This window comes from Heloderma suspectum, chromosome 4, assembly GCF_057233095.1.
Source record: "Heloderma suspectum isolate Gila_16-S chromosome 4, 16-S_ref, whole genome shotgun sequence".
Taxonomy (NCBI): domain Eukaryota; kingdom Metazoa; phylum Chordata; class Lepidosauria; order Squamata; family Helodermatidae; genus Heloderma; species Heloderma suspectum.
In genome coordinates, this window is record NC_139461.1 from 43,802,486 (window position 1) to 43,825,246 (window position 22,761).

Sequence of the window (22,761 nt, forward strand, 5' to 3'; positions counted from 1 at the left end):
ATTTCCCCTTCTGAAGTTGGAGTGCTGTCACTAGTCTGTGTGGGGGGACTCCAAACAATCCTATAGCCCATCAGACACTGTCTAGGGGCCGTGGGGTTGCTCCCTTAATGAGCGTACATATAGGTCAGTGGTGGAGCTTGTGGCCACGGTGCTTGCCACATCCTACTCTCAGTCACGGAACGTGCAAAGAATGTGTGTATAGGGCTTCTGTATTTGTGAACACCAATCAATAGAAAATATGTATAATCATAGCATTTAGAGCTGGAAGGCAACTTGGAGGTCATCCAGTCCAGCCCCCTGTTCAGTGCACAATTTCACGATGTTGTATGTTGCTGTACTTCCAGAAAAAAGTTTACCGAGAATTGTTTAAAGTGATTGAATAAAGCTGGTGATTTCTTCAAATAGATGATCTTTTGTCAAACCTAGAAAAGTGCGTAATGTATAGAGTTGCTAAAGTTAGTGTAGAGGCTCAGAAACTTAAAAGTGTGTTCGTTGAAAAAAAACAAAACAGATTGAACTGATAATTATAGGACTTATTTTTCTGTTGCTCCCTATAGCCTTTTCTGTCTGTCATCATTTTAATCCTTCTCAGTCTTCTGAGGTCCTTTCTGGTTTCCCAATAAAACTGAATATTTGAAATGCATTATATAAACTGGCGGTGGCTGTAAGAATGAAGGTGTGTGTGGTCATGCCTTCCAGAAATGAGTAGTAATTTAAGGACACAATCCTATGCGTGTTTAGGCTAAAAAAGCTTCCTACAACTCCCAGCATTTTCCAGCCAGCATGGCTGACCAGGAAATGACATTTTTCTGTGTAAGCATGTGTAGGATTGTACCCTAATTAAATGAAAATTGAAAGAAGGCTTCAGCAGACTTGAGTACACTATATATATATATATATATATATATATATATGTGTGTGTGTGTGTGTGTGTGTGTGTGTAAATATTTAACAAAATGGAATCCTATGATTGGTGTGCAGATAATTGCCAAGCTTCCTTTTGAGATGCATCAACAATGTAATGATCTCTTTTCAGAGTGAGCAGTAGATTTGGAGCTATTCTTGCAGATGAAATGGGTTTAGGGAAAACGCTCCAGTGCATTGCTCTCATCTGGACCCTCCTGCGTCAAGGGCCCTATGGATGCAAGCCTATAATAAAACAGGCCCTGATAGTCACTCCTGGGAGTCTGGTGAAGAACTGGGGAAAAGAATTTCAAAAATGGTTGGGAAACGAAAGAATCAAGGTGTTCTTAGTCGATCAGGTGAGATACTGAAGGAATAAGGCTCACCTGCTGTCTATAACCACTTTAGGTACTTAATTGTTGTTTGAATAGGCTTCGGTTCTGTTTTTTCCTGTTGCAGAGCCTTATTGGCTAGTTTGAAGAATTTTTTAAAAGAACATGTATGCAGCACCATGTTACCATCTGTGTTTCTTTTCTTTTTTAGCCATTTGTTTTCTCATCGCCTTGAGCATCCTCCTCAATCCTTGTCCCTTTCCAATGTGCTGGTCTTTGACTCCGATCACCCCCAGCCAGCTTGGTCATGCTGACTGGGGAGGGTGGGAGGTGAAGTCCAACAGGTTGGGAAAGTCTAGCCTTGAGCATTGCTTTTTGCTGTTTCACCAGATAGGAAAATATAGACACATGCACACACTGTGGGCTATTGCCAGTCCATGAACCTACTCAAGGACTTGCAGCAAACAGCGGTGTGGCGAGGTAATTTTAAAGCCTGTCCTTAATGACCGTATGGAAGCCCACTGAAGACTTCCGTCTATATTACTTCAGTTGGGAAACAACTAACACTTCTCTTCCTCCTCCTGCTATGTCAGAATAACAGCAAAACTGCTTGCCAACCCTGATTTTTTTTAAATCGGGGCATGTACAGTTTTTCATTCTTAACCCCCCTTAAATCATAGCACCACCATGACTACAGGAATTGAATGGCGTTTGCTTAAGCTGTCCTGAAGCCCTTGTTGCCTGCCACTCTCTGGATGGTCATCTGGGGTGTCTTAGAACTTTGCCCCCAAGTCCCACCCTATTTGCACCACTGGCAGCACAACAACTGGATGAAAATACCTCATCGCTTGTGAATAATGGGGAGCTTTGAAGTAGAGCAGTTCTCTTTCCTTCATTCCTGCACAGCAGCAGCAGTGGCATGGGGAGAGGGTATCTGCTGTGATCCATTCTCCCACCATCCTCCTCTGCTGTTAGTGAGTTGTTACAACTGGTGGAGACAAGGGCAGAAAAAAATGGAACACAACAGTGCTCCCACCCTGGAGCCATTGGCTGCTTTGCAGTTAGAGAAGGTGCAACGGTTTTGACCCCATTTGTGAAGAGACGGGCATGAATGTGCCTTAGGGGGAAGATGCTTATACACACCCACATAGCTAAGAAGAACCTTGCTAGACTAGGCCAAAGGCCTATCTAGTCCAGCATCTTGTTTCCCACAGTGGTCAGCCACTGTCTCTGGGGAGCCCACCAGCTGGACATGAAGGCAATAGCACTCCCCCACTATTGTTACCCAGCATCTGTCATTGCCTCTGATCCTGGAGGCAATATGTAGCTACCAGGTAGCCATTAGCAGCCACCGATCACATTATGGACCATGAATGTACCCAGTCCCCTTTTAAAGCCATCTAAGCTAGCAGCTGCCATCATATTTTGTGGCACTGACCTGATTTGCACGATTACTGCAGCCCATCGTGGCTTATTAGCCACGGTAGGTTGCGGCACCCACAGGCGCCAGGTTGCCAGTCTAAGTCCCCCGCTGCTGCAGCTTCTCATTGCATGTGAATTTTATTTATTTGTTTGTTTGTTTGTTTGTTTATTTATTAATTACATTTCTGTACCGCCCAGTAGCTGAAGCTGTATGGGCAGCCCACGAATCCAGCGAGGGTGGGTTATTGGGGTGGTTGGCAAGCCACCCAGAACCCATGGGCTGTTTTAGGGTTGCGGGTGACTTGTCAACCACCCTAACAACCCACCCTCGCTGTGTTCGCATGTAACGAGAAGCTATGGCACACCCCTGCCCTGCCCTGCATATTTAAAATGGTGGCAGCTGCTGCAACGAGAAGCCCCCCAGCGAAATTTACCCATGGTGGCTTCTCATTATGTGTGGACTCGGCCAGTGAGTTACACAAATTAACTATGTGTGAAGAAGTCAGAGGAAGCACACATGGGTATGCATTTTAATTAATTTAAATTATTATAAATTATCTTTCAACATTTTCTTTATGATTTGCAGGATCACAAAGTGGAAGAGTTTATCAATTCCCCCCTTTATCCAGTCCTGATCATTAGTTATGAGATGCTTCTCCGCTCCTTGGACCAAATTCAGAAAATAGACTTCAGCCTTGTAATCTGTGACGAGGGACATCGTTTGAAAAACAGCTCCATTAAGACAACCACTGCCCTTGCTGGCCTGCCTTGTGAGAGGAGAATTATTCTTACTGGTAAGTATCATTCAGTTGTCAAGAAGTGGGCTAGCATGGGGATAAAACAAATGGGTAGTATCCAACTGTGTCTGTCTGCTAGTGCTTTTGACTGCAAGTAGTTTCCCCTTGCACTAGAAAGTGCTGATTACAGTTGTGTAAGTGTTGGTTTCCACTAGCTCAACTTTAGCAGAAATGGATGGACACGGTTGGATATTACCCATTGTTTGTTACATTGTTTGTTAACCACAAAGAAACTTTAGCAGAAATGGATGGACACGGTTGGATATTACCCATTGTTTGTTACAATGTTTGTTAACCACAAAGAAACAAACTCCAGCCCCTCAGGAGAATACTTGAGGAATTTGCTTAGTGTCCAAATGAGATGTTGAGACCTGACCTCCTGGTGGAAGTGCTATTCAGCCTACAGCAAATTTACATGTCGTGAGTGATGCAAAAGACAAATAAAATGTAATATAATTCAGCAAAATTTTCCAGGTGTAAATACACATTGAATCATCTTTTCTCTCCCCGAAGGCACTCCAGTGCAAAATGATCTGCAAGAATTTTATGCATTAATAGAGTATGTAAATCCTGGAATACTTGGTCCTTTGTCTGCGTACAAAAAAGTGTATGAGGAACCCATTATCAGATCCCGAGAGCCTTCAGCAACAGAGGTGTGTCATTAAAATCTGAAATTAGATTTTGTGATTGGCTGTATTAAAATTAAGAGGTTCCTTGACTGCTTGAAGAATAAACAATCTGTTTGAGTGAGATTATATAAAGAAGCAATGCTTGCTTTACTCTTGAATGGTTGTGTTTATGCCTGAGGGAAAGTTACAGCAGCTGGGATTGTTTAGCTTGGAAAAAGGGTGAGTAAGGGGTGACATGATACTGGTGTATAAAATTATGCATGGTGTGGAGAATGTGGATAGGGAGACATTTTTATCCCTCTCTCATAATACTAGAACCCAGGGTCATCCCGTGAAGCTGATTGGTGGGAGATTCAGGATATATAAAAGGATGTATTGCTTCACACAGTGCATAGTTCAACTATGTAATTCACCACCGCAAGATGTAGTGATGGCCACCGATTTGGATGGCTTTAAAAAAGGGTTAGACAAATTTCTGGAGGAGAAGGCTATCAATAGTGACTAGTCCTGAGGCCTCTGTGTTACCCCCCGTAATCAGAGGCAGTATACTATGTACACCAGGTTCTGGGGAACATGGGCAGGAGGGTCCTACTTGCACTTGTGTCCTGCTTGTGGGTCTCTGGTCGACAGCTGGTTGGCCACTGTGTGAACAGAATCCTGGGCTAGATGGGCCCTTGGTCTGACCCAGCATGGCTCTTCTTATGTTCTTATGATGTTGAGTGCCATGGAAACCTGAAAGTACTGTCTATTGAGTGTGTACTGCATTTCACTTCCTCTCAGGATTCAGAAAGACTATGTCAGGGTTCAGAGATCCAACTCTCTCAGCTCTGCCAACCACCCTGTTATAAATGACCATAGCCTGGTGGTAGAACACATGTTTTGCATGCGGAAGGTCCCAGGTTCAATCCCCGGCGTCTCCAGGTAGAGCTAGGAAAGAACCCTGCCTGAAACCCTGGAGAGCGGCTGCCAGTCATTGTCAACAGTACTGGGCTAGTGGAGCAATGGTGTGATTATAAGGAGCTTCCTATGTCCCTAAAGGATCTCTTTCTTTTAGGAATAAAGTTGTACATCTTGCTCAGGACACATTTCTCTATACACATTTGCAGACTACTACTTCATGTTCGGGTAATAAGCACTTCCAGAACATGGATGACGGGGGATTTCAGCTGAAATGTGCTAGGTGAATTGTTTCCCAATGCAGTCCTGGCTCTATTCTGCCAGGAGACAGGCTGTTCTCTGGCTAATAGCGCTGGTCAAGAAACTAGCACTCTAATCGAAACACCAGAGAGCCAAGCACGAGTAACTGAGGATTGTTTAGTCAGGACAGTGGGATGCCCATGTAAGGTACTCAGGGGAGCAATGGAGATTAAGTCAGAGGTTTTCATAAACATTTTATTCAGAAAATACAACAAAATAGCAGTTAAAAGGTTAACTGTCGAAGACTTCCCAGAGAAGGGAGGGAGAGAGAGAAGGTGGGGTTGATGGTATGTTTGTTGTGCAGTTGCATACTGTGATTGCAGCTTCTGAGAAGGAAGGAAGGGGAATATGTAGTAGGGCTTAGAAAAACAGGAAAGGAGATTTACAATGCAATCCTATACATGTCTTACTCAGAAGTAAGTTCCACGAAGTTCAGTGGGACTTATTCCCATGGAAATGTGTATAAGACTGTAGTCTTAGGCTGCAGTCCTACTTACTTGGGAGTAAAAGCACTATTTAACTTAATGGGACTTACATCTGAATAGACATGTGTAGGATTGCTCTGTTAAAGAAAGAGAATTATTATCAATCCTTTATTATATTCTGAACACCAGAGAAGGGGCAATGATTGAAGGGTGCAAGGATGGACATCCAGGAGGGAGCTCATGAACACGAGGGAGGAAAGATATAGGAAGAGGGAACAAGACTCCAAGGAGGCATGTGTATCGGGAAAGGGAGACCCTATGGAGGGCAGACAAGAAGCAGTAGAAGGTGTCAGTAGACAATCTATAGCTTGTATGAGTACACTTGACCATCCGCTTCATTTTCCTAGGAGGAAATTGAACTGGGAGAGAGAAGGGCAGCAGAGCTCACTCGCCTGACTGGACTCTTCATTCTTAGAAGAACCCAAGATGTCATCAACAAATTCCTCCCTCCTAAAAAGGAGAGCATCCTTTTCTGTCGCCCAACAGCATTGCAGCTTGATCTCTATCGCAGGCTGCTAAGCTCTCAGGTTGTTAGATCTTGCCTACAAGGCAGTCTGGAGAACAGCCCACATTTAATCTGTATTGGAGCTCTGAAAAAACTGTGCAACCATCCCTGCCTTCTCTTCAAGGCAATGAAGGTTTGTGTTTTGTTTAAACATAGATTCTTAGACAATCTGTCTGATGGGGAAGCCTGGAATTGATATTTAAGTTGACATTCAGTACAGATTATGATTTAATTTAAAATTTATACTCTGCTTTTCCACAACTGGCTTGTTCACAAAGAGGCTCATGACAATTCCATGAAAAACAAAATAAATAACATTTCAGTCAAGATGACAGCTGAAAACCAATGGGTTGTATCCAGTGTTAGGCCTACTTAGAGTAGACACATTAAAATGAATAGGACTTAATTTAGACTAACATTGAATACAACCCACTGTCCAGTATCAAAACCACAATAGCATATCAAGCAATTCAATAAAAAATAACAGCAATTTAAAAATAATATATCACAAAAATCAATAAATGCAGTATAATCATTCCCAATTGTATCAATGAAACATAAAAAAAATTATGAGTCAGCAGCCTGATAATATTACTTATCATCTAGTTAAGAAACGAAGTAAAAAAGCAGCATCAAACCAACTAGCTTGGGTGCAGACATAATCCTCTAAATAGAAAATAGGTATGGTGCTTGCAGAGCCGATAGATCTCAATTTCAGCAGGCAACAAAAGAAGGACACAAATCCCATACTTACATCAGGTGGCAGCCGTGTCTCTCATTTGTGGTAGCCCACCCCCCAGCTCTCACCTGGGCCTTCCATTCAGTTCTTCCCCCATCTCTTACCTGGGCTACAGATAGGGATGTCAGAGAAATCCGTTTGGGGGGTGGAGTTCTACAAGTTTTCCTAGGTTTGGCCCCCTGGATTTTGTTTCCTGCTGTTGCACCTGACTAGATCTGCAGCGAGTTGGGCCAGTTCGCAGAATTTTCCATGTTGTTTGTGCATTTTTCCCCTTGCGTGTTTTGCAATTTGCGCAAAATTCTGAGCAATTTTGTGCGAATTATAGCTGAATTCATGCAGTTTGGCCAAATCCGTGCAAATTGCTCAGAAATCTGCGCAAATTGCTCGGAAATCTGCGCAAATTGCTCGGAAATCTGCTCAAATTACAGAACCTGAGAAAAAGGTGGAAAAGAATTCCTGGAGTTTGGGGGAAAGCCCGCAACTCAGCTTGCAAACGCAAAGCAAGTCGTACATGCTGTGGAACTCTGTCGAATCAAAAAACAACCGGATTTCTCAGTGGTGGACATCCCTAGCTGCAGATCTTTAATCTTAAAACACACACCTCAAGGGTAGCATCCTCAGGCAACCCCCAAAGGGAAGGACCCCCCCATTTTGAAGGCAACCAGCTTATGGCAACCTTGGAGAAAATTCTTCCCTCTCCAGAAATTGCTGCAGAAGTAAGGCTGTGCAATGGATGTTAGTCTGTCCTTTGATGGCTCCCAGGATCAGTGGCATCAGCTACAGTTGAAGGCATTGGAGGAAAAATTCAAATGATTTCTCCCCCAGTCCTTCAGCTGTCCCTGCTGCTGTTACAGGATGACTGAATCCTCCTTGTCTCCTTTCCCCTCTGCCTGGAGGCCTCCTTGCTTGTTACTAACTGCAGCAGTATCTGCTACTGTTGCTGCTACCAGCTGTTCAGCTACAATCTCCAGGGAAATTCCATACGTCAGAAAGTAGCTGGACCTTTTTAAATCTTCAAAAACCTCAACCCTGGAAAGTGTAAAAACAAAATGCTAATCTTTATCAATTCAGTTCCCTACAGACTTTATTATCTCAGCTAACTTCTGCTCTCATTATTAGTCGGGTTTTCCTCTTCCCACCTCCCTTCCTTTCAAACTGTTTAATAAAAGATTTCAAGAGATGCATGTCAGTGGATCTTATCTAGCCCTTTCGCGAAGGAATGTCTCTCCACTGTTATGTATGGCCAGTAGGACACATGGGTGCTTCCAAATGGGGCTTTTCATCGCTGTGCCTAGTTCGTGGGATTTTACTGGGGTGGGTGGATGTCCAGATGATGCTGACTTCAACTTGTAGCCTTCCCATGTTTTCCCAGCACCTCATTGGTCTTTTCTATTACTGTAGATAATCCATTAAGAAAGAACAGACAGAATTCCGGTACAATGCTTTCAGAAAGGTAGTGCTAGGAGCCTTCCATCTGGACGCAGCCCATAATTCCTCTAGGGCAGTGGTTTTACAATGTCATACCCTTGCAGAATGTTTCCCATGCTGATTTGACTGCCAAGGACCTCCTTTGCAACTTCCAAAGAGCCCCTGTGCAGAAAGATGCCTTATGGGTCCATCTAGCCCAGCACAGTGGTTCAAACTAGATGTTATGCTAGTGCAGGGTTGGGTAACATGCGGCCCTTGCAGTCTCCCAGTGCAGCCCCTGCGACTCCCTGAAATTCAGGGGAACCCCCCCCAATGGAGGGAAAATATTTTTTTGCCACCAAAATGGCATCTGGAGTAGCCCAAGGGGTGGTCTGGGGGCAAAAGTGACCCCTGGACCTTCCAAGCTTGCCCACTCCTGTATTAGTGGCATGTTTGGAAATCATGTTTGGGCATCTTTTTCTTTACCAAAAGCAGTCATGGGGCCCCCCAATCAGGATGAGGACCACATGTAGAAGGGCATTTAAACCTTTCACTGCCATGCTGTTTTTCCACTGAAAATTCCCCCTGCAAATGTGCAGCTCTCAAAATAGGAGTGGGCAGCCCTTTTCCCATTGAGGGCCACATTTCCTTGGAAGTAATCTCTCGGAGGCCACATGCTGGCAGTGTCACCCCCCACAATCTCTCTATTTCTCTATAAACCAGAGATGGGCAGAAGGTAGGTCGGAATCTCCTGGGAGATCTCTGGTTGATCAGAAGTAGATTGACAAGGATTTCTGGCTCCCAGTCATTTAACGATGACAACAACATATGAGTGGATTTTTATGTGGAAGGACTGTTCAGATACTCAAAAAACAAATACACCCTGGGCTGTGAATGCTAGTAAAAAAAACCAAGTAGATCCTGGAAGCCGCATTCCTTTAAAAAAGGTGGCAGTACTTGTAGAATGATGATTTCTTCATTAGAATCTTCATTGCGGTCATTCTTTTTTGTGTAGATTATCTTTGTACCTTGGGCAACTCTAGTTCAAATATTTACATTTTTATGCATATCTTAGCAAATGAATGGGGTTATCACATTTGGAACCTATATTTATATATCATGAGAGTTGTTCAAGTTCTTGAATATTCTGTTTTTCACAGGAGAAAGAATGGGATCCCACTGGTGACAAGCAAGAGAAGCAGAACCTCTACGAGGGGCTGCTTGATATTTTTTCGCAAGAATATACCCCGAGCTCTTTCTCCGAGACCGACTGTGGGAAACTGAAGGTGCTGACGCAGCTGCTGGCAGCAATCCATGATCTCAGCCCTTCAGAAAGGTAGGGACAAAGGTTGACTGGCTTTTCTTTTTGAGTGCAGTTGAACCTTTTGATTTAAGCCACTTTCCCTCAAATGACTTCAACTCATTTCAGACATTCCCAGCAACTGCATGGATATACACAAAGCAAGCAAGAAGTACTCCCCACCCCCCGCAGTTATGCAGATAGCATCTGCCTGAACTGCCCATCTCTCTAAGCTGAGCTACCATGCAGGGTTGTTGTGGGGATGGACAGGTCATGAAAACCACCCTGAGCTCTTTGAAAGAAGAAAACTGAGCCTCTACAACAACCTTTCCCAACCTGGTGTCTTCCAGATATTTTGGACTACAACTCCCAGCATTCCTGACCATTGGCCATGGTGGCTGGGGATGTTGGGAGTTGAAGCCCAAAACATCTGGAGAGCACCAGGTTGGGGAAGGCTGCACTACAATGTAATAATTTGTTCACTTCATATTCCAGGAGCCCCAAACCTTTTTGGACCCGTAGGCAGATTTGGGAATGTGAGAAGCTGCTGTGGGCACCACCACAAAATGGCTCCCACTGTGGATGTGGCCAGTTGCATAATGGCTGCCATGGGGGTCTGGCTAATCAAAAGTGAGCTAGAGGTCGAGGGGGGGAGAGAAAGAGCAAGGCAAAGGGGGAGAGGGGAGAGAAAGAGCAAGGCCAGAGACGAGAAAGGAAAAGAAGATTGCCCTAATGTTTCCCAAGGTTTTTGTTAAAATATTTTTTTTTAAGGGGACAGGGAGGGGAGAGCTTTGTGGGTGCCATTGGAGGCCCCCATGGGTGCCATGGCACCCCCGGGCACCGCATTGAGGACCCTTGTCATATTCATTAAGTAGGACCACAGGAAGCTGCTTTATACCAAGTCAGGCTGTGGGCACATTTAGCTCAATATTGTCTACGCCAGCCTTCCCGAACCTGGTGCCCTCCAGATGGTTTGGACTTCAACTCCCATCTGCCCAAGCCAGCATGGCCAATGTTATGCTGGGGGTTGCAGTCCAAAACATCTGGAGGGCACCAGGTCGGGGAAAGCTGGTCTATGCGAACTGGCAGCGGCCGGCTCTCCTGGGTTTCAGGCAGGATTCTTCCTCAGCCCTCACTGGAGATGCCAGGGATTGAACCAGGGACCTTCTGCTTACAAAGCAGGGGCTCTGCCACTGAGCCACAGCCCCTCTCCAAGATCAGATCTAATCATGGGGAGTATTGCACTGTGATATGATGGATGTATTTTTACAAAACAAATGAACAGTTATTTTATTGCATAGGGTTTATGCCAATTTCGTATTATTTGTTTATTACAATGAAAAATAGAAACCTTAAATAATTTTTTTTAAGGAATGGCAAGATAAAGCAATCACCAAGATACCCGTGTTCCTCATTTGTCTGAAGTTGTTTAAGATATATATTTCTTTTGTGTATATTGTCTGTTTTTTATGTAAATGGTTTTTAATCTTTGTATATTGTATTTTTAATGTTTTTAATCTTTGTAAAACCGCCCAGCGAGCTCCAGCTATTGGGCGGTATAGAAATGTTAATAATAATAATAATAATTATTATTATTATTATTATTTTAAAGTTTATCTTGCCTTTCTCAAAAAGAAGCAAAGAAATCAAACAATAAAAATTACAAAGCAATAAACACTCAGATTAAGCTTTAAAAATATACACAACAGTAACATCTGGAGTAAAACAAAGAGCCACTGAAACCCTCCTGTGTAGTTTGCCCTAACACTTTGCCAGTAGTTCTGGCAGTATTTCCTAAGATGTCCAGTTTTTGAATACTGTTCCATAAAAATGACTTTATTTACTACTTGCCTATGAGCTCTTTCCTGCACAGATAATTTTTCTGTCTTCGCCATGTGTTCTATTTAGAGAGGCATTTAGGCTACAGTCTTATATGCAGTTACCTAGGAGTAAGCCCTATTGAACTCAATGGGGCTTACTGCTGAATAGAGATTTATTTATTTATTTATTTCTATACCTATATACATAGGATTGCACTGTCAGGCTGCAATCCTGTACCTTCTTACCTTGGAGTGAGCTCCATTGAACTGAATAGAAACTACTTCTGACTAGAAATGTCTAGGATTGTACTGTTAGCAGCTTGCAGTTGCCTTTTTCTGAGAAAATGTTTGGGAAAAGCTTCAAACATTGTGCATTGTTGGCATGTCTCCTGCAGCTTATACTAAGCCATTTTATTTTGACATTTTAAAATCATTCTCTCTGTGTTGTTGGTACCATATTTCACCAGAATCACATTACATGTACAGTGTGTGGACTCCTAAATGAAATAATTTCTAGAAATATCTCTTCTATTCAGGAATGGGAAAATTGCCTGTAATTTTTTATTTGGAGCATGGCATCTTATACATTACTGTAATGCACAGACACTTTACCATGCATCATGTACATGCATATTGTGATGGTGAAAAAGTGTCAATTTGTTCAGACTTTTACAACCTGCCTTTTCACTATTTATGTATTTATTAACTGTATTTATATAGCTGCCACATAAGTTCCCTGGGTGGCTCACCAAACAGAAACAAGATTTCAAATGCAATATAAAATAACAATAACAAAAATACTAAAAACCTAAGACACGATTATAATTTCTTATCAGCATTGCATCGAAGGTAGGGCTTTTCAGCCTTGGTAGACTCATGGCAGTGATGGCTCATAATCAACTTCTGATCATTCATGATTTATTACATTTATATCCCACTTTTCCTCCATGGAGCTCAGGGTGGTGTACATAGGCCTCCCCTCCCCCGCCGCCCATATTTTATTGTCACAACAATCCTATCAGGTAGCTTAGGCTATGAAACAGTGACTGGCCCAAGGCCACCCATCGAGATCCATGGCTCAGCAGAGATTTAGACCTAGGACTGCATCATTTTCTACCCACTGCACCACACAGGCTCTCCATGATGTTCCCACCTAGTCCTTTTCATAGGATTATCTCATTTGTCCATCATAAGTTCCTGATCCTTCCACAAACTCAGGCTTCCGGTCATCTGGATATTTCTTCAGCATGAACCAAAGTTTCCTGTCAGTAGCAAAAATATTGCATGAAATCTGCCACAAGAACGTGCTGTAAGGAACTCTATTAATTGCTTCTCTTTTAACATGGAATTTGCTAGTAAGGGGGCGATAATAATAATAACAACAGCAACAACGATTTGTATAGCACTTTCAAGCACTTTAAGTGCTTCGCATCCATTATCTAGTTGTAATCCTTGTAACAATTCTATAAGGCAAGTCTTGAGCCGCCTTGAGTTCCTTGCGAGAGGGAGAAAGGCGGGATATAAATGCAATAAATAAATAAATAAAATAAAGTCAGTACCCTAGTATCTCCTGTACTGCAGGTGGGGAGACTGAGGCTGAGACAGAGGGGATTGCAGAAGGCCACCTAACAAGTTCATAGCAGAGGCAAGGTTCGAACCAGGGATTTCCTGAACTGTATCTTAGCTATTATGGTAGACCAGTTCCTGGTGCATGATAATTGAGGATTGGTAGCCGTAGATCTTGCTCTTAGTTTTCTTTAACTCCAAACCAACCTCGGTACAAACTGGGATAATTGATGATATCTGTGCACATTTTGTGTGTGTGTATGACTTATGTTCAACAAACATAGAGGATATTGATTAGCCAGTAACAAATTCTCTGTATTCTGGATTGACAGAGTCATCGTGGTATCTAATTACACACAGATGCTGAATATATTACAAGAGGTGTGCAAATGTTATGGCTATTCCTATACAAGACTTGATGGCAACACTCCCGTCTCCCAGAGACAACAGATTGTTGATGGTTTTAATAGTAAATTCTGCCCGGCTTTTATCTTTCTGCTAAGTTCAAAGGCCGGCGGTGTGGGTCTGAACCTTGTCGGAGCATCTCATTTAATCCTGTACGATATTGATTGGAATCCAGCCACTGATATTCAGGTTTGTTGCTTTAATGTCAGGACTGAAAAGCCTTTAGCACCAGCCATCATTAGCTGCATCCCTTTTAATTATGCAGAGCCTTTGTTCAAGGATTCATTCATTCAGATCAGATCATTTTATATGCTGTGTCCTGGGCATGCTTAACATATTGATTAAAAGATGAATGCCAGTGAAATTAGTATGTTTCTGTTGCAAAGGTTTCACTTATATTCTCATAGGAAATTGCAAATGTGATGTTCAAAGTCCACTTCAATCAAACAGACAAATGTTCCCCCGCCAAGGGTCATACAAGAGTTACTTTAAGAATAGGTGGTTGCATAGGGGTATAACCCCCCTTTGTATCAGTTTGAGGAGGCTACAAGAAAGGGAGAAATTATTGAACCGACTTGCGCAGGCAATTAAATCATCTGAAATCCTGAAACAACATCCAGAGGGTAGCCATGTTAGTCTATTGCAGCAAAAACAACAGTCTTGAGACACCTTAAAGACTAACAAAATCATAGAATCATAGAATAGTAGGGTTGGAAGGGGCCTACAAGACCATTGAGTCCAACCCCCTGCTTAATGCAGGAATCCAAGTCAGAGCATCCCTGACAGATGGCTGTCCTGCCTCATCTTGAATGCCTCCAGTGTGGGAGAGCCCACCACCTCCCTAGGGAATTGGCTCCATTGACATATTGCTCTAACAGTCAGGAAGTTTTTCCTGATGTTCAGCCGGAATCTGGCTTCCAGTAACTTGAGCCCATTATTCCGTGTCCTGCACTCTGGGATGATCGAGAAGAGATCCTGGCCTTCCTCTCCGTGACAACCTTTCAAATACTTGAAGAGCGCTATCATATTTCCCCTCAGTCTTCTCTTCTCAAGGCTAAATGTGCCCAGTTCTTTCAGTCTCTCCTCATTGGGCTTTGTTTCCAGTCCCCTGATCATCTTCGTTGCCCTCTACGAAGGCAATGAAGATGATAAGGGGACTGGACACTAAACACTATTGTTGTTATCAGCAGAACCTGGCTGGAACTCCAAAAACTGTGCAGCTAGGTCTTCACACCCACGCCGTGTAGCAAACTGCTTTTGAAACAGAAGGGCATTAAAAGAAGTGTGATGTGGCATTGGGGCCTGCTGTTCAAAGAAGTAAAAATGAAATGTCCCTTGACACGGCCAAGCTCTTGAACACCTAAAATTGTCCTTTGGCTCCCAGCCATTACTTTGCATGCATGCACAGAGATAGATGCATACACGAACATTCTGTAGAGGTGACCAGCTGCTGTTTTCCTTAGTAATTCAACAGAAGGTGAAGTTGTTGAGGACTGGCCATCGTGAGGGAAGTAGTTAATTTGAAAAATAGATGTGTGTGAAAACAATGGCTGTGGTCCAGTGGAGGCATGCATTTCCATGGTTTGCTGGAAAAAGGGTTGGTGAGTGAGTATGGACTTTGTGGGAGAGGAATAGTAAAGACACTGTCATCAGACCAATAGAAAAAGGGTGAATGCATTGTGATGCTTTGCTGTTGGAACTGATGATCAGCACTCCTGTATGTACCTGCCTGGCCCCTTAAGCCCTCTTTGGAGGTCCTCCTCTGAGTCCCCCCCCCCAAGGAAGCTAGCTAGGTGGCTACAAGAGAGAGGGCCTTCTCAGTTGTGGCACCCCAAGGAGGCTTGCCTGGTGCCCACACTGTTATCTTTTCGGTGTTAGACAAAGACCTTTCTCTTCTCCTGGGCCTTTTAGATTTGTATTATTGTTTTTGTTGCTTTTAACCTGTTTTAATGGCATCTTCCTAAGTCTCAACACCTATGCACACTTGGCATCAAAAGTTGATGTGACTGGAGCCCCATGTACTGGAGCTCCCAAGGTCTTATTTTTCTTGTCCAAAATGCAGCTGTGGGAAAACCTGGTTTTGATTGGGCCGTGGCACAGGGGTGAGTTCTTTTTAACCCTTTATGCAGATTGCCTGATACAAATCAGTCCCTCTCCCTGAAGCTCCTATTAGCCATGGAGGGCCTGCATGTTATCCTCTCCACAATTAACAGTAACTTCAGGGAGAGCCGGTGATTCTCTTCAGGAAATTCGGGAAGGGAGTAAACACTTGACTGCCCTCCCATGGTCATAATCCAAATCTCCCCTCCCAACACACATACAGCTGCTTTTTGAAGAAGAAAAGTACATGGGGAGGCTCCAGTCACCGTACTCTCATCTCACATGTAGTTTTGACCCTTATTTAAGAATAAGCCCTGTTGGCCTCAGTGGAACTCACTTTTAAACAAAAATACATAGGATTAAGTTGCAGCGGTTTTTCTTTCCAAACTCAGGGGGCTCATAGTAAAAACAGGAGTCAGGTCATAAAAGGAATTGCCAACCAAATATTAAGAAACAACAGTAAATACCCAAAACTGGTGATATGATGTTGCCCAGCACAACAGATGGAACAGCCTGCCTAATAATCGCTACTGTCTTGTTCTCTTTTAGGCAATGGCCAGAGTGTGGCGAGATGGACAGAGGCGCATGGTGCATATTTACAGGCTGCTAACGACAGGTCTGCCACATCATAATTGTCAATGCTGTTTGAATTTGATTAGTACAACCTTCCCAACCTGGTGCCTTCCAGAGGCATTGGCCTACAACTCCCATCATCTTCAGCCAGCACCAGTGCTGGCTGGAGATGATGGGAGTTGTAGGCCAACACTTCTGAAGGGCACCAGATTGGGGGAGCCTGGGTTAGTGCAATTGGATGCAGACATTCTTAAGAATCAGAAGGCGAATTTTTGTTGGCTACTATTTCAGGTCATTGTTTCTGGAGGGGTCTTAGTGAATATGCTTTCTTCACTGCAGGCACAATAGAAGAGAAAATCTATCAGAGGCAGATCAGTAAGCAAGGGCTCTCGGGGGCAGTTGTAGACTTCTCCAGGGGAACTGAACACATCCGCTTTTCTGTTGAAGAACTTAGGAATCTGTTTATACTTCATGAAGATTCCAACTCTGTCACCCATGATCTGCTGGAGTGTAAATGTATGGGGAAGAAAGATGCTCAAGGTGAGTTTTGTTTTTCTTTTGTTTCTTGGCTTCCTTCAAACACCGATGTACAATTGTAGATCTGATGGTGCCTTTTGTTTTTACCTAATTGGCAGAAACTGGGATTGGTACTAAATTTCAATACTACTTGGATTTACGTAAACAGCAAACTGCCTCTCTAAGGTGCCTTTCAGCTAGGCCTTTTTGTGCAAAAATGTAACCTGGATTTAGTCATAGTCACAGGGGAGAAATTCAAGACAGGCGAAAGGGAGAACTTCTATACGGATTGCATAGCTAACCTAAGGCAGGGGCGGAGATCCTCTGGCAGGGGGGGCTACATCTGGCCTTTCTGGGGTCTCAGCCCAACCCTCCAGGGTTCGCCAGATGCCCACACTCCCTTCATAGGAACGTAAGTTGCCTTATGCTGAGTCAGACCATTGGACCATATCGCCCGGTGTTGTCAACACTGGCAGTGGCTCTCCAGGGTTTCAGGCAGGATCCTTTCTCAGCTGGAGACACGGGGCTTGAACACGGGATCTTCTGCATGCAAAGCATGCGCTCCACCACTGAGCAGTGGCCCCTCCATGGCCCCACCCCCTTCCACCCAACCACCAATCATTTGGTGGCCTCCTGGCTTTTGCGCAGTTTCTTCTCCATTCTAAAAGGCTGAAACGCCTCTCCTAAGGCTGAGTTACTGGCAGGAAGAGCTTGAAGCTACGACAGACTATTGCCTTTTGTATTTTGGCCCCGCCCCTTTGCCTTCAACCCCGCCCATCACTGGAACGCGGCCCCCAAGAGCTTCTCCAAAATGGGATTCGGCCCGTGGGCTGAAAGAGGTTCGGCACCCCTGGCCTGTGGAATTTGCTGCCACAATATGTGCTCACAGCCTCTAGCTGAGATGGCTTTAAAGGGGGGCCGCACACATTCACAGGGGATGAGGCTCTCAGTGGCTAGCAGTCCAGATGGCGGAATGCGACATCTGGGATCAGAGGCGGAATGTCTGTCTGTCTACACCAGTTGCTGGAGGGCTGTTGTACTCATGCCCTGCTTGTCGGTTTCCCAGAGGTATCCGGTTGAGCACCGTGGGAAACAGGAGGCTGGATCAGATATATTTTTAAATATCTTAATGTTTTTATTGTTGTATTTATTGTTCTGGTTGTGGTTTTTTGTTTGTTTGTTTATGAGTGTAAACCAACCTGAGCTCATTTGCGGTTGGGAGGTATATAAGTTTGGTAAATAAATAACATTGGCCAGAGAGTTTGATTTGGTTGGATCCAGCAGGCCCCTTCTTAAATGTTCTCTCTCACTCACACTCCTACTTATTTACCAGGAGCATGGGTGCACAACCTTTTTGGCTACGGAGCCACATGTGATGCTGGCTCAGGGGTCAGGGTCCATGCGCACACACGCACACACATATGTGCACACACATATATACAGATGCATACACACACAGGCACATTCACATGTATGCATCCACACATGGACATGTGCGCGCGCACACACCTCCCAACAGTCTTGATACAGATTGCTCTTTCCTTGCTACTAGCTGAGGTGGAGGAAGAGTGATCTGTACGAGGGTCTCTGGTGCGGGGGGCGGGGAGTGGAGGAATAGAGAGTATAAGCGGGTGGGGGGATTCCGTGGCAGTGCACCCTTGGGGAGCTGCGGGTTGTGCACCCCTGGCCTAGAGCACATAAGGACAAATTAAGGGCTCTTTCCCATGATCCTGCATCTCTGATTCTGAATGTTCATATTGTTCTTTGTCCAAAATACTGATTGGGGGCGGCGGCAGTTGCCATACCTCACCAGCTTTTTTCCGTAATTATTTATTTCAGGTCCTTCAGAAAAGCTTTCTATACAACATGACTGCCAGCTTGGCCAAAGCAATATGAAATCTTCATCCAAAAAACCCCTATCTATGTCACAGCTGACAGAATGGAAACATTTTTCTGTGGATCATGAAGTTCTCCCTGATCCCTTCCTTGAAAGAATAAAAGAAAATGTTACATTCATTTTCCAAAATATGACCAGCTGAGAATGCCACTGAAGTAGGGCAAGTTGGTTCCCCCCTTAGTCACAATGAACTCTTGTTCACTAGTGTCTTATCTTTTTAAAGCAAAATTAAACAACAGTATTGTTATTAATAATAATAGGATTATTGGGGAATTAAAAAGAGCATATAATAAGGTTAACCCTGTATTAATTTATTTTGACGATTAAAAAAAAATGTTCCGAGGGAAAAAAGTCTCGTTTGCTACCATTTATGCTGATATGGTACAGTAAGCAAAACAATTTTGTAACTCTTATCCAATAATTTCTTCTCCATTATGGCCAGAAGATGCAATCTCACAGTTGTGTTCTCCCCCTTTCCAGCAATAAGTATGCATTTGTTGCTTAGAGTTAACACGCCTTCCCCCAATACTGTGCTTCTGTTGTGGGGTTATTGCATTTTCCAAGTAGTGAAAGCACTACTTTGTACGTGGGCAAGTACTCCACTCTCCCCCCACTCTTGATATCTCATCAGATATGATCAACACATGTAGAGTTCTGCACGTGTCATGAGCATCTGTTGCACCCTTTGTCACTTTTGTGACGTCCAGATACTTTGAACTACAACTCCCAGCATACCTGACCGTTCACCATGGTGGCTGGGACTGATGGGAGTTGAAGTCCAAAACAGCTGGAGGGCACAAGGTTGGGGAAGTTTGATCTATTGGATAATCGTTTCATTGACCAATGGCATATCTCCTTCTCTCTGCACCAATCGTGCAGAGGGGGTTCATTCTTCTGTGGCCCTTTTCTATACCTTGCAGTGCTTAATACATTAATATCAAATAATCCACCACTTCTATCCATTAGTCCCAGAAGTGGATTATATATCAAATAATATATCAAATAATCCACTTTTATCTATTGTTGCTGTGGTGCAGCAGTTAGTCATGGTAATTGTCCTCAGCAAATAGCCTTAGATCGCTCCTTCCCACCCCACCTCCTCGCTGATTCCTGAATGTTTAAGAAATGTACCATAGCTCGGTGGGAGAGCATGTGTTTTGCAAGCAGATGGTCCCAGTTTCAGCTCCCAGTATCTCCAGTCAAAAGGATCTTGGGAAACAGGGCAGGGAAAGACTCTGAGCCTGTGGCACGCCACTGACTAAGTAGTCAATTTTGCAGTAGCTTCATCAATTTCAGTATAAGGCAGTTTCCTATTGTGTTACCCTCTTTTCCATATCATGGAAGACGAGATTTTTGAAAGTCCTTTTGTATTGCCTCCTCTGGGGCTTTTCTTGCAGTCTCCACCTGCTAGAGGCCACCTGTCCATTGCTACATTCGGAACTAATGGGCTTTCTAATAGCAGACACCATAATCTGATATGACAGAATGAAAATCTACGTGCAAGAAAACAAATATAAAAATAAAGATGTTACCCCCAAACCACAATTCTTCTCAGATGTGTACCGCCAAGCACCCTCTCCTCTATTACTTAATCGCGGTGGTGGGCAACTTGTGACCCTTGGCCTAATTTAATGCGGCCATCAGTCTAATTTCAAAAGCCTTCTGCATGCAGTCAGTCCAGGCCCAGTGGAGGCTGGCGGCTCTGATGTCAGCAGGGCAGTGAATCCACTCCAGGTTTCAGTCAGTCAGAACTCTAACGGAGCTACCCAAGACAAGGTGAGTGGAGTCACCATCCCACTGATCTGGGAGCCACCAGCCTCCACTGTTCAGATCTCTGGCAAGAGCAATCTGTCCCTTCCTTGGCAGCCTGCTGGGTGAGAAGGAAGAGGGACAGAGAGAAAGGGGGGGGGCACGTGTAGAAATAACAGAAATGCTGGGATGGGGGGGCACTTACAGACTAAGACTAGTTGGAAGAGAGGGGTGCTTAAACTTCCCCAGGGCTGCCAATTATCTCAAGCAGAAGCATCTTTGGAACTCAGCTGGTAAAAAAAACAACCAACCCTTTAAAACAACTGGGCAGGTGGAGATTTTCAGAGAAAAATCAGTGGACAAGAGAAGGCTTAAGCAGACCCCTCCCACCTGATATTTCCCCTGTGGGAGGCTCCATCCCCACGTTTGTTTGGGAGTTCAGCCTTGTAATGTCTAGGGATGGATGAATCATCAGTTTCATTTTCTTTCATTTTCTTATTTTCCCAGTCTTAAATTTGGTTCATCCCGAACTTTCAGACTTTTTCCAATATTAAGTTTGTTTCATTCCAAACTTTGAGAAATTAATTTTTATATATATATATATATATATATATATATATATATATGTTCACATGAAAATTCATACACATTTTTGTGTGCATTTATCCTAATACATGTTAGGGATGTTTGAGAATTTTGTTTCAGTTTGAAAATCAGCAGGACATGCCCTGATCGCAACCCCAAATGTGATCGCATTTTTCAGAAAAATCTTGAATATTCTTGGGCTTGCAGTTGTGTTTACAAATGTGCCCTTTTTGAAAAATGTGCACTAAAATGCACATTTTTCAAAAACGATGCATTTTCACACTTTAATCAATGGGGGGAGTGCACATTTGGTGCGTACTTTAAAAATGTGCATTTTTCTTGTTTGAAAATGTGCACTTTTCCTTTTTTTTTTTTTTTAAGACACTGGTGCTCGAGAATGAGGTAAACCAAGCAGTGAGGTGGAAAATGGGGAATTTTAACAAACTTGAACATCTCTTGTTGTCCCATCCTTAATACATACATTTTGTATCCAATTTTGCTTAATATACACTTAAACAATTTTTGTACACAATTTTTTGCAGCATGCTTTCTAATATAATGCATTTCTGAACTTTATTTTCACTAATATATTCATTTTTGTGTGCACTTTTCCCCAATATATGAATTTTTGCACACATTTTTAATTGGAAAACTCCACTGCAAAATTCAGAGACATGTGAATTTTGATGAATGTGTTTTGGTTTGCATATTGGTTTGAAAATGCAAAATTAGGCAAGTTCGCATTAAAATGTGAATCAAACTAATTTCTCCCCATCTAATTTCTCCCCTCATTTCTCCCCAAGTAATGTCTAGTTCCACCTAAAGCCTGCAGCAATAATTTGATTGTTTGACTTCTGCCCTGCCCTTTTACCAAAAATGGCAATTAATAATAGCCACAATAGGCTTATTTATAGGTTGCCTTAATGTCCAAGGCCTCAGGTGGTTTACATTGACAAGATACAGAATATGCTCCAAGATTATTTTCCATCCTAGGACAATCTGTGCTGTCATTTGGGGGTTTGAACTTTGCAGCAAAGGTTGCCCAAGTCACCATGGAGATTTGGATGCAGGAAGAATCAGCTTAAACAAACCGCACAGTCAGCAAACTTAACCACGTATGTCCTATCTAGTGGATGTACTTCCATCGAGAGGCCATGACGGAATGATGCACACCACCATTTTCCCATGAGTGTGATGCTGCAAAAGGTAAATAAAAAAGGTAAATAAAAATTAAAAAGGTAAATAAAGCTATGATAAACATAGCTTTACAATGCAGAGCAACAATGACTACTGGGTTCCAGAGCTTTTAATCACATGTAAGGCAGTGTTTATGCTGCTAATACCAACATTACAGAAACCCTGCAGCAATGCTTTCCTCAGCTTTTGTGGCTTGATTTAATAGTCTTTCATGTAACATCTTACTAATTTCCACAAACAGTGCCTTTCCAGTTTATCTGACCTTATCATTTGATTCATTTATATAACCCAGGGAAAACTGCAAACAGAATGTGTACCATAAATTATAAAGAGCATTCTGTTAGACAAAATAACGCCATATATGTACATTTACTTTGGAACATACTATATAAAACAAATAGGTCTAATTGGACAGAATCACTTATACCATGGAACTAATAAAAATTCAGATGGGAATAGGAATGTGCTTGGTGAAAATATATTTAAATTTGCCTAATTTAAATCAGTTTTAGCTATTTCTACATGAGAATTCCAAGAGTTAGGCTGAAATCCTATGCAGACTTACTTGAGAGTAGGCACCAATGAGCACAGTGGGACACACTTTTGAATAAACGTGCATGGTGCTGTCAAATAGTCT

At 43.1% G+C, this 22,761-nt stretch overlaps 1 protein-coding gene across 4 annotated transcripts in view; it reads left to right on the top strand.

Annotated features, from left to right (window-relative positions):
• RAD54B (RAD54 homolog B) overlaps positions 1 to 20,135 on the top strand; it is a 62,619-nt gene extending 42,484 nt beyond the window's left edge. For 3 of the 4 annotated variants that reach the window (XM_084849114.1, XM_084849115.1, XM_084849116.1), the window contains 9 exons: positions 1,037 to 1,262; positions 3,244 to 3,451; positions 3,968 to 4,107; positions 6,113 to 6,403; positions 9,577 to 9,752; positions 13,435 to 13,696; positions 16,157 to 16,223; positions 16,520 to 16,720; positions 18,536 to 20,129. In XM_084849114.1, coding sequence (XP_084705240.1) covers positions 1,037 to 1,262; positions 3,244 to 3,451; positions 3,968 to 4,107; positions 6,113 to 6,403; positions 9,577 to 9,752; positions 13,435 to 13,696; positions 16,157 to 16,223; positions 16,520 to 16,720; positions 18,536 to 18,735 — 1,771 coding nt within the window. In that variant the 3' untranslated portion in view covers positions 18,736 to 20,129. Of the gene's footprint in view, positions 1 to 1,036; positions 1,263 to 3,243; positions 3,452 to 3,967; positions 4,108 to 6,112; positions 6,404 to 9,576; positions 9,753 to 13,434; positions 13,697 to 16,156; positions 16,224 to 16,519; positions 16,721 to 18,535 lie in introns of all 4 variants that reach the window. The other variant, XM_084849118.1, reaches the window with a different exon arrangement.
• Positions 20,136 to 22,761: the final 2,626 nt, after the last annotated feature.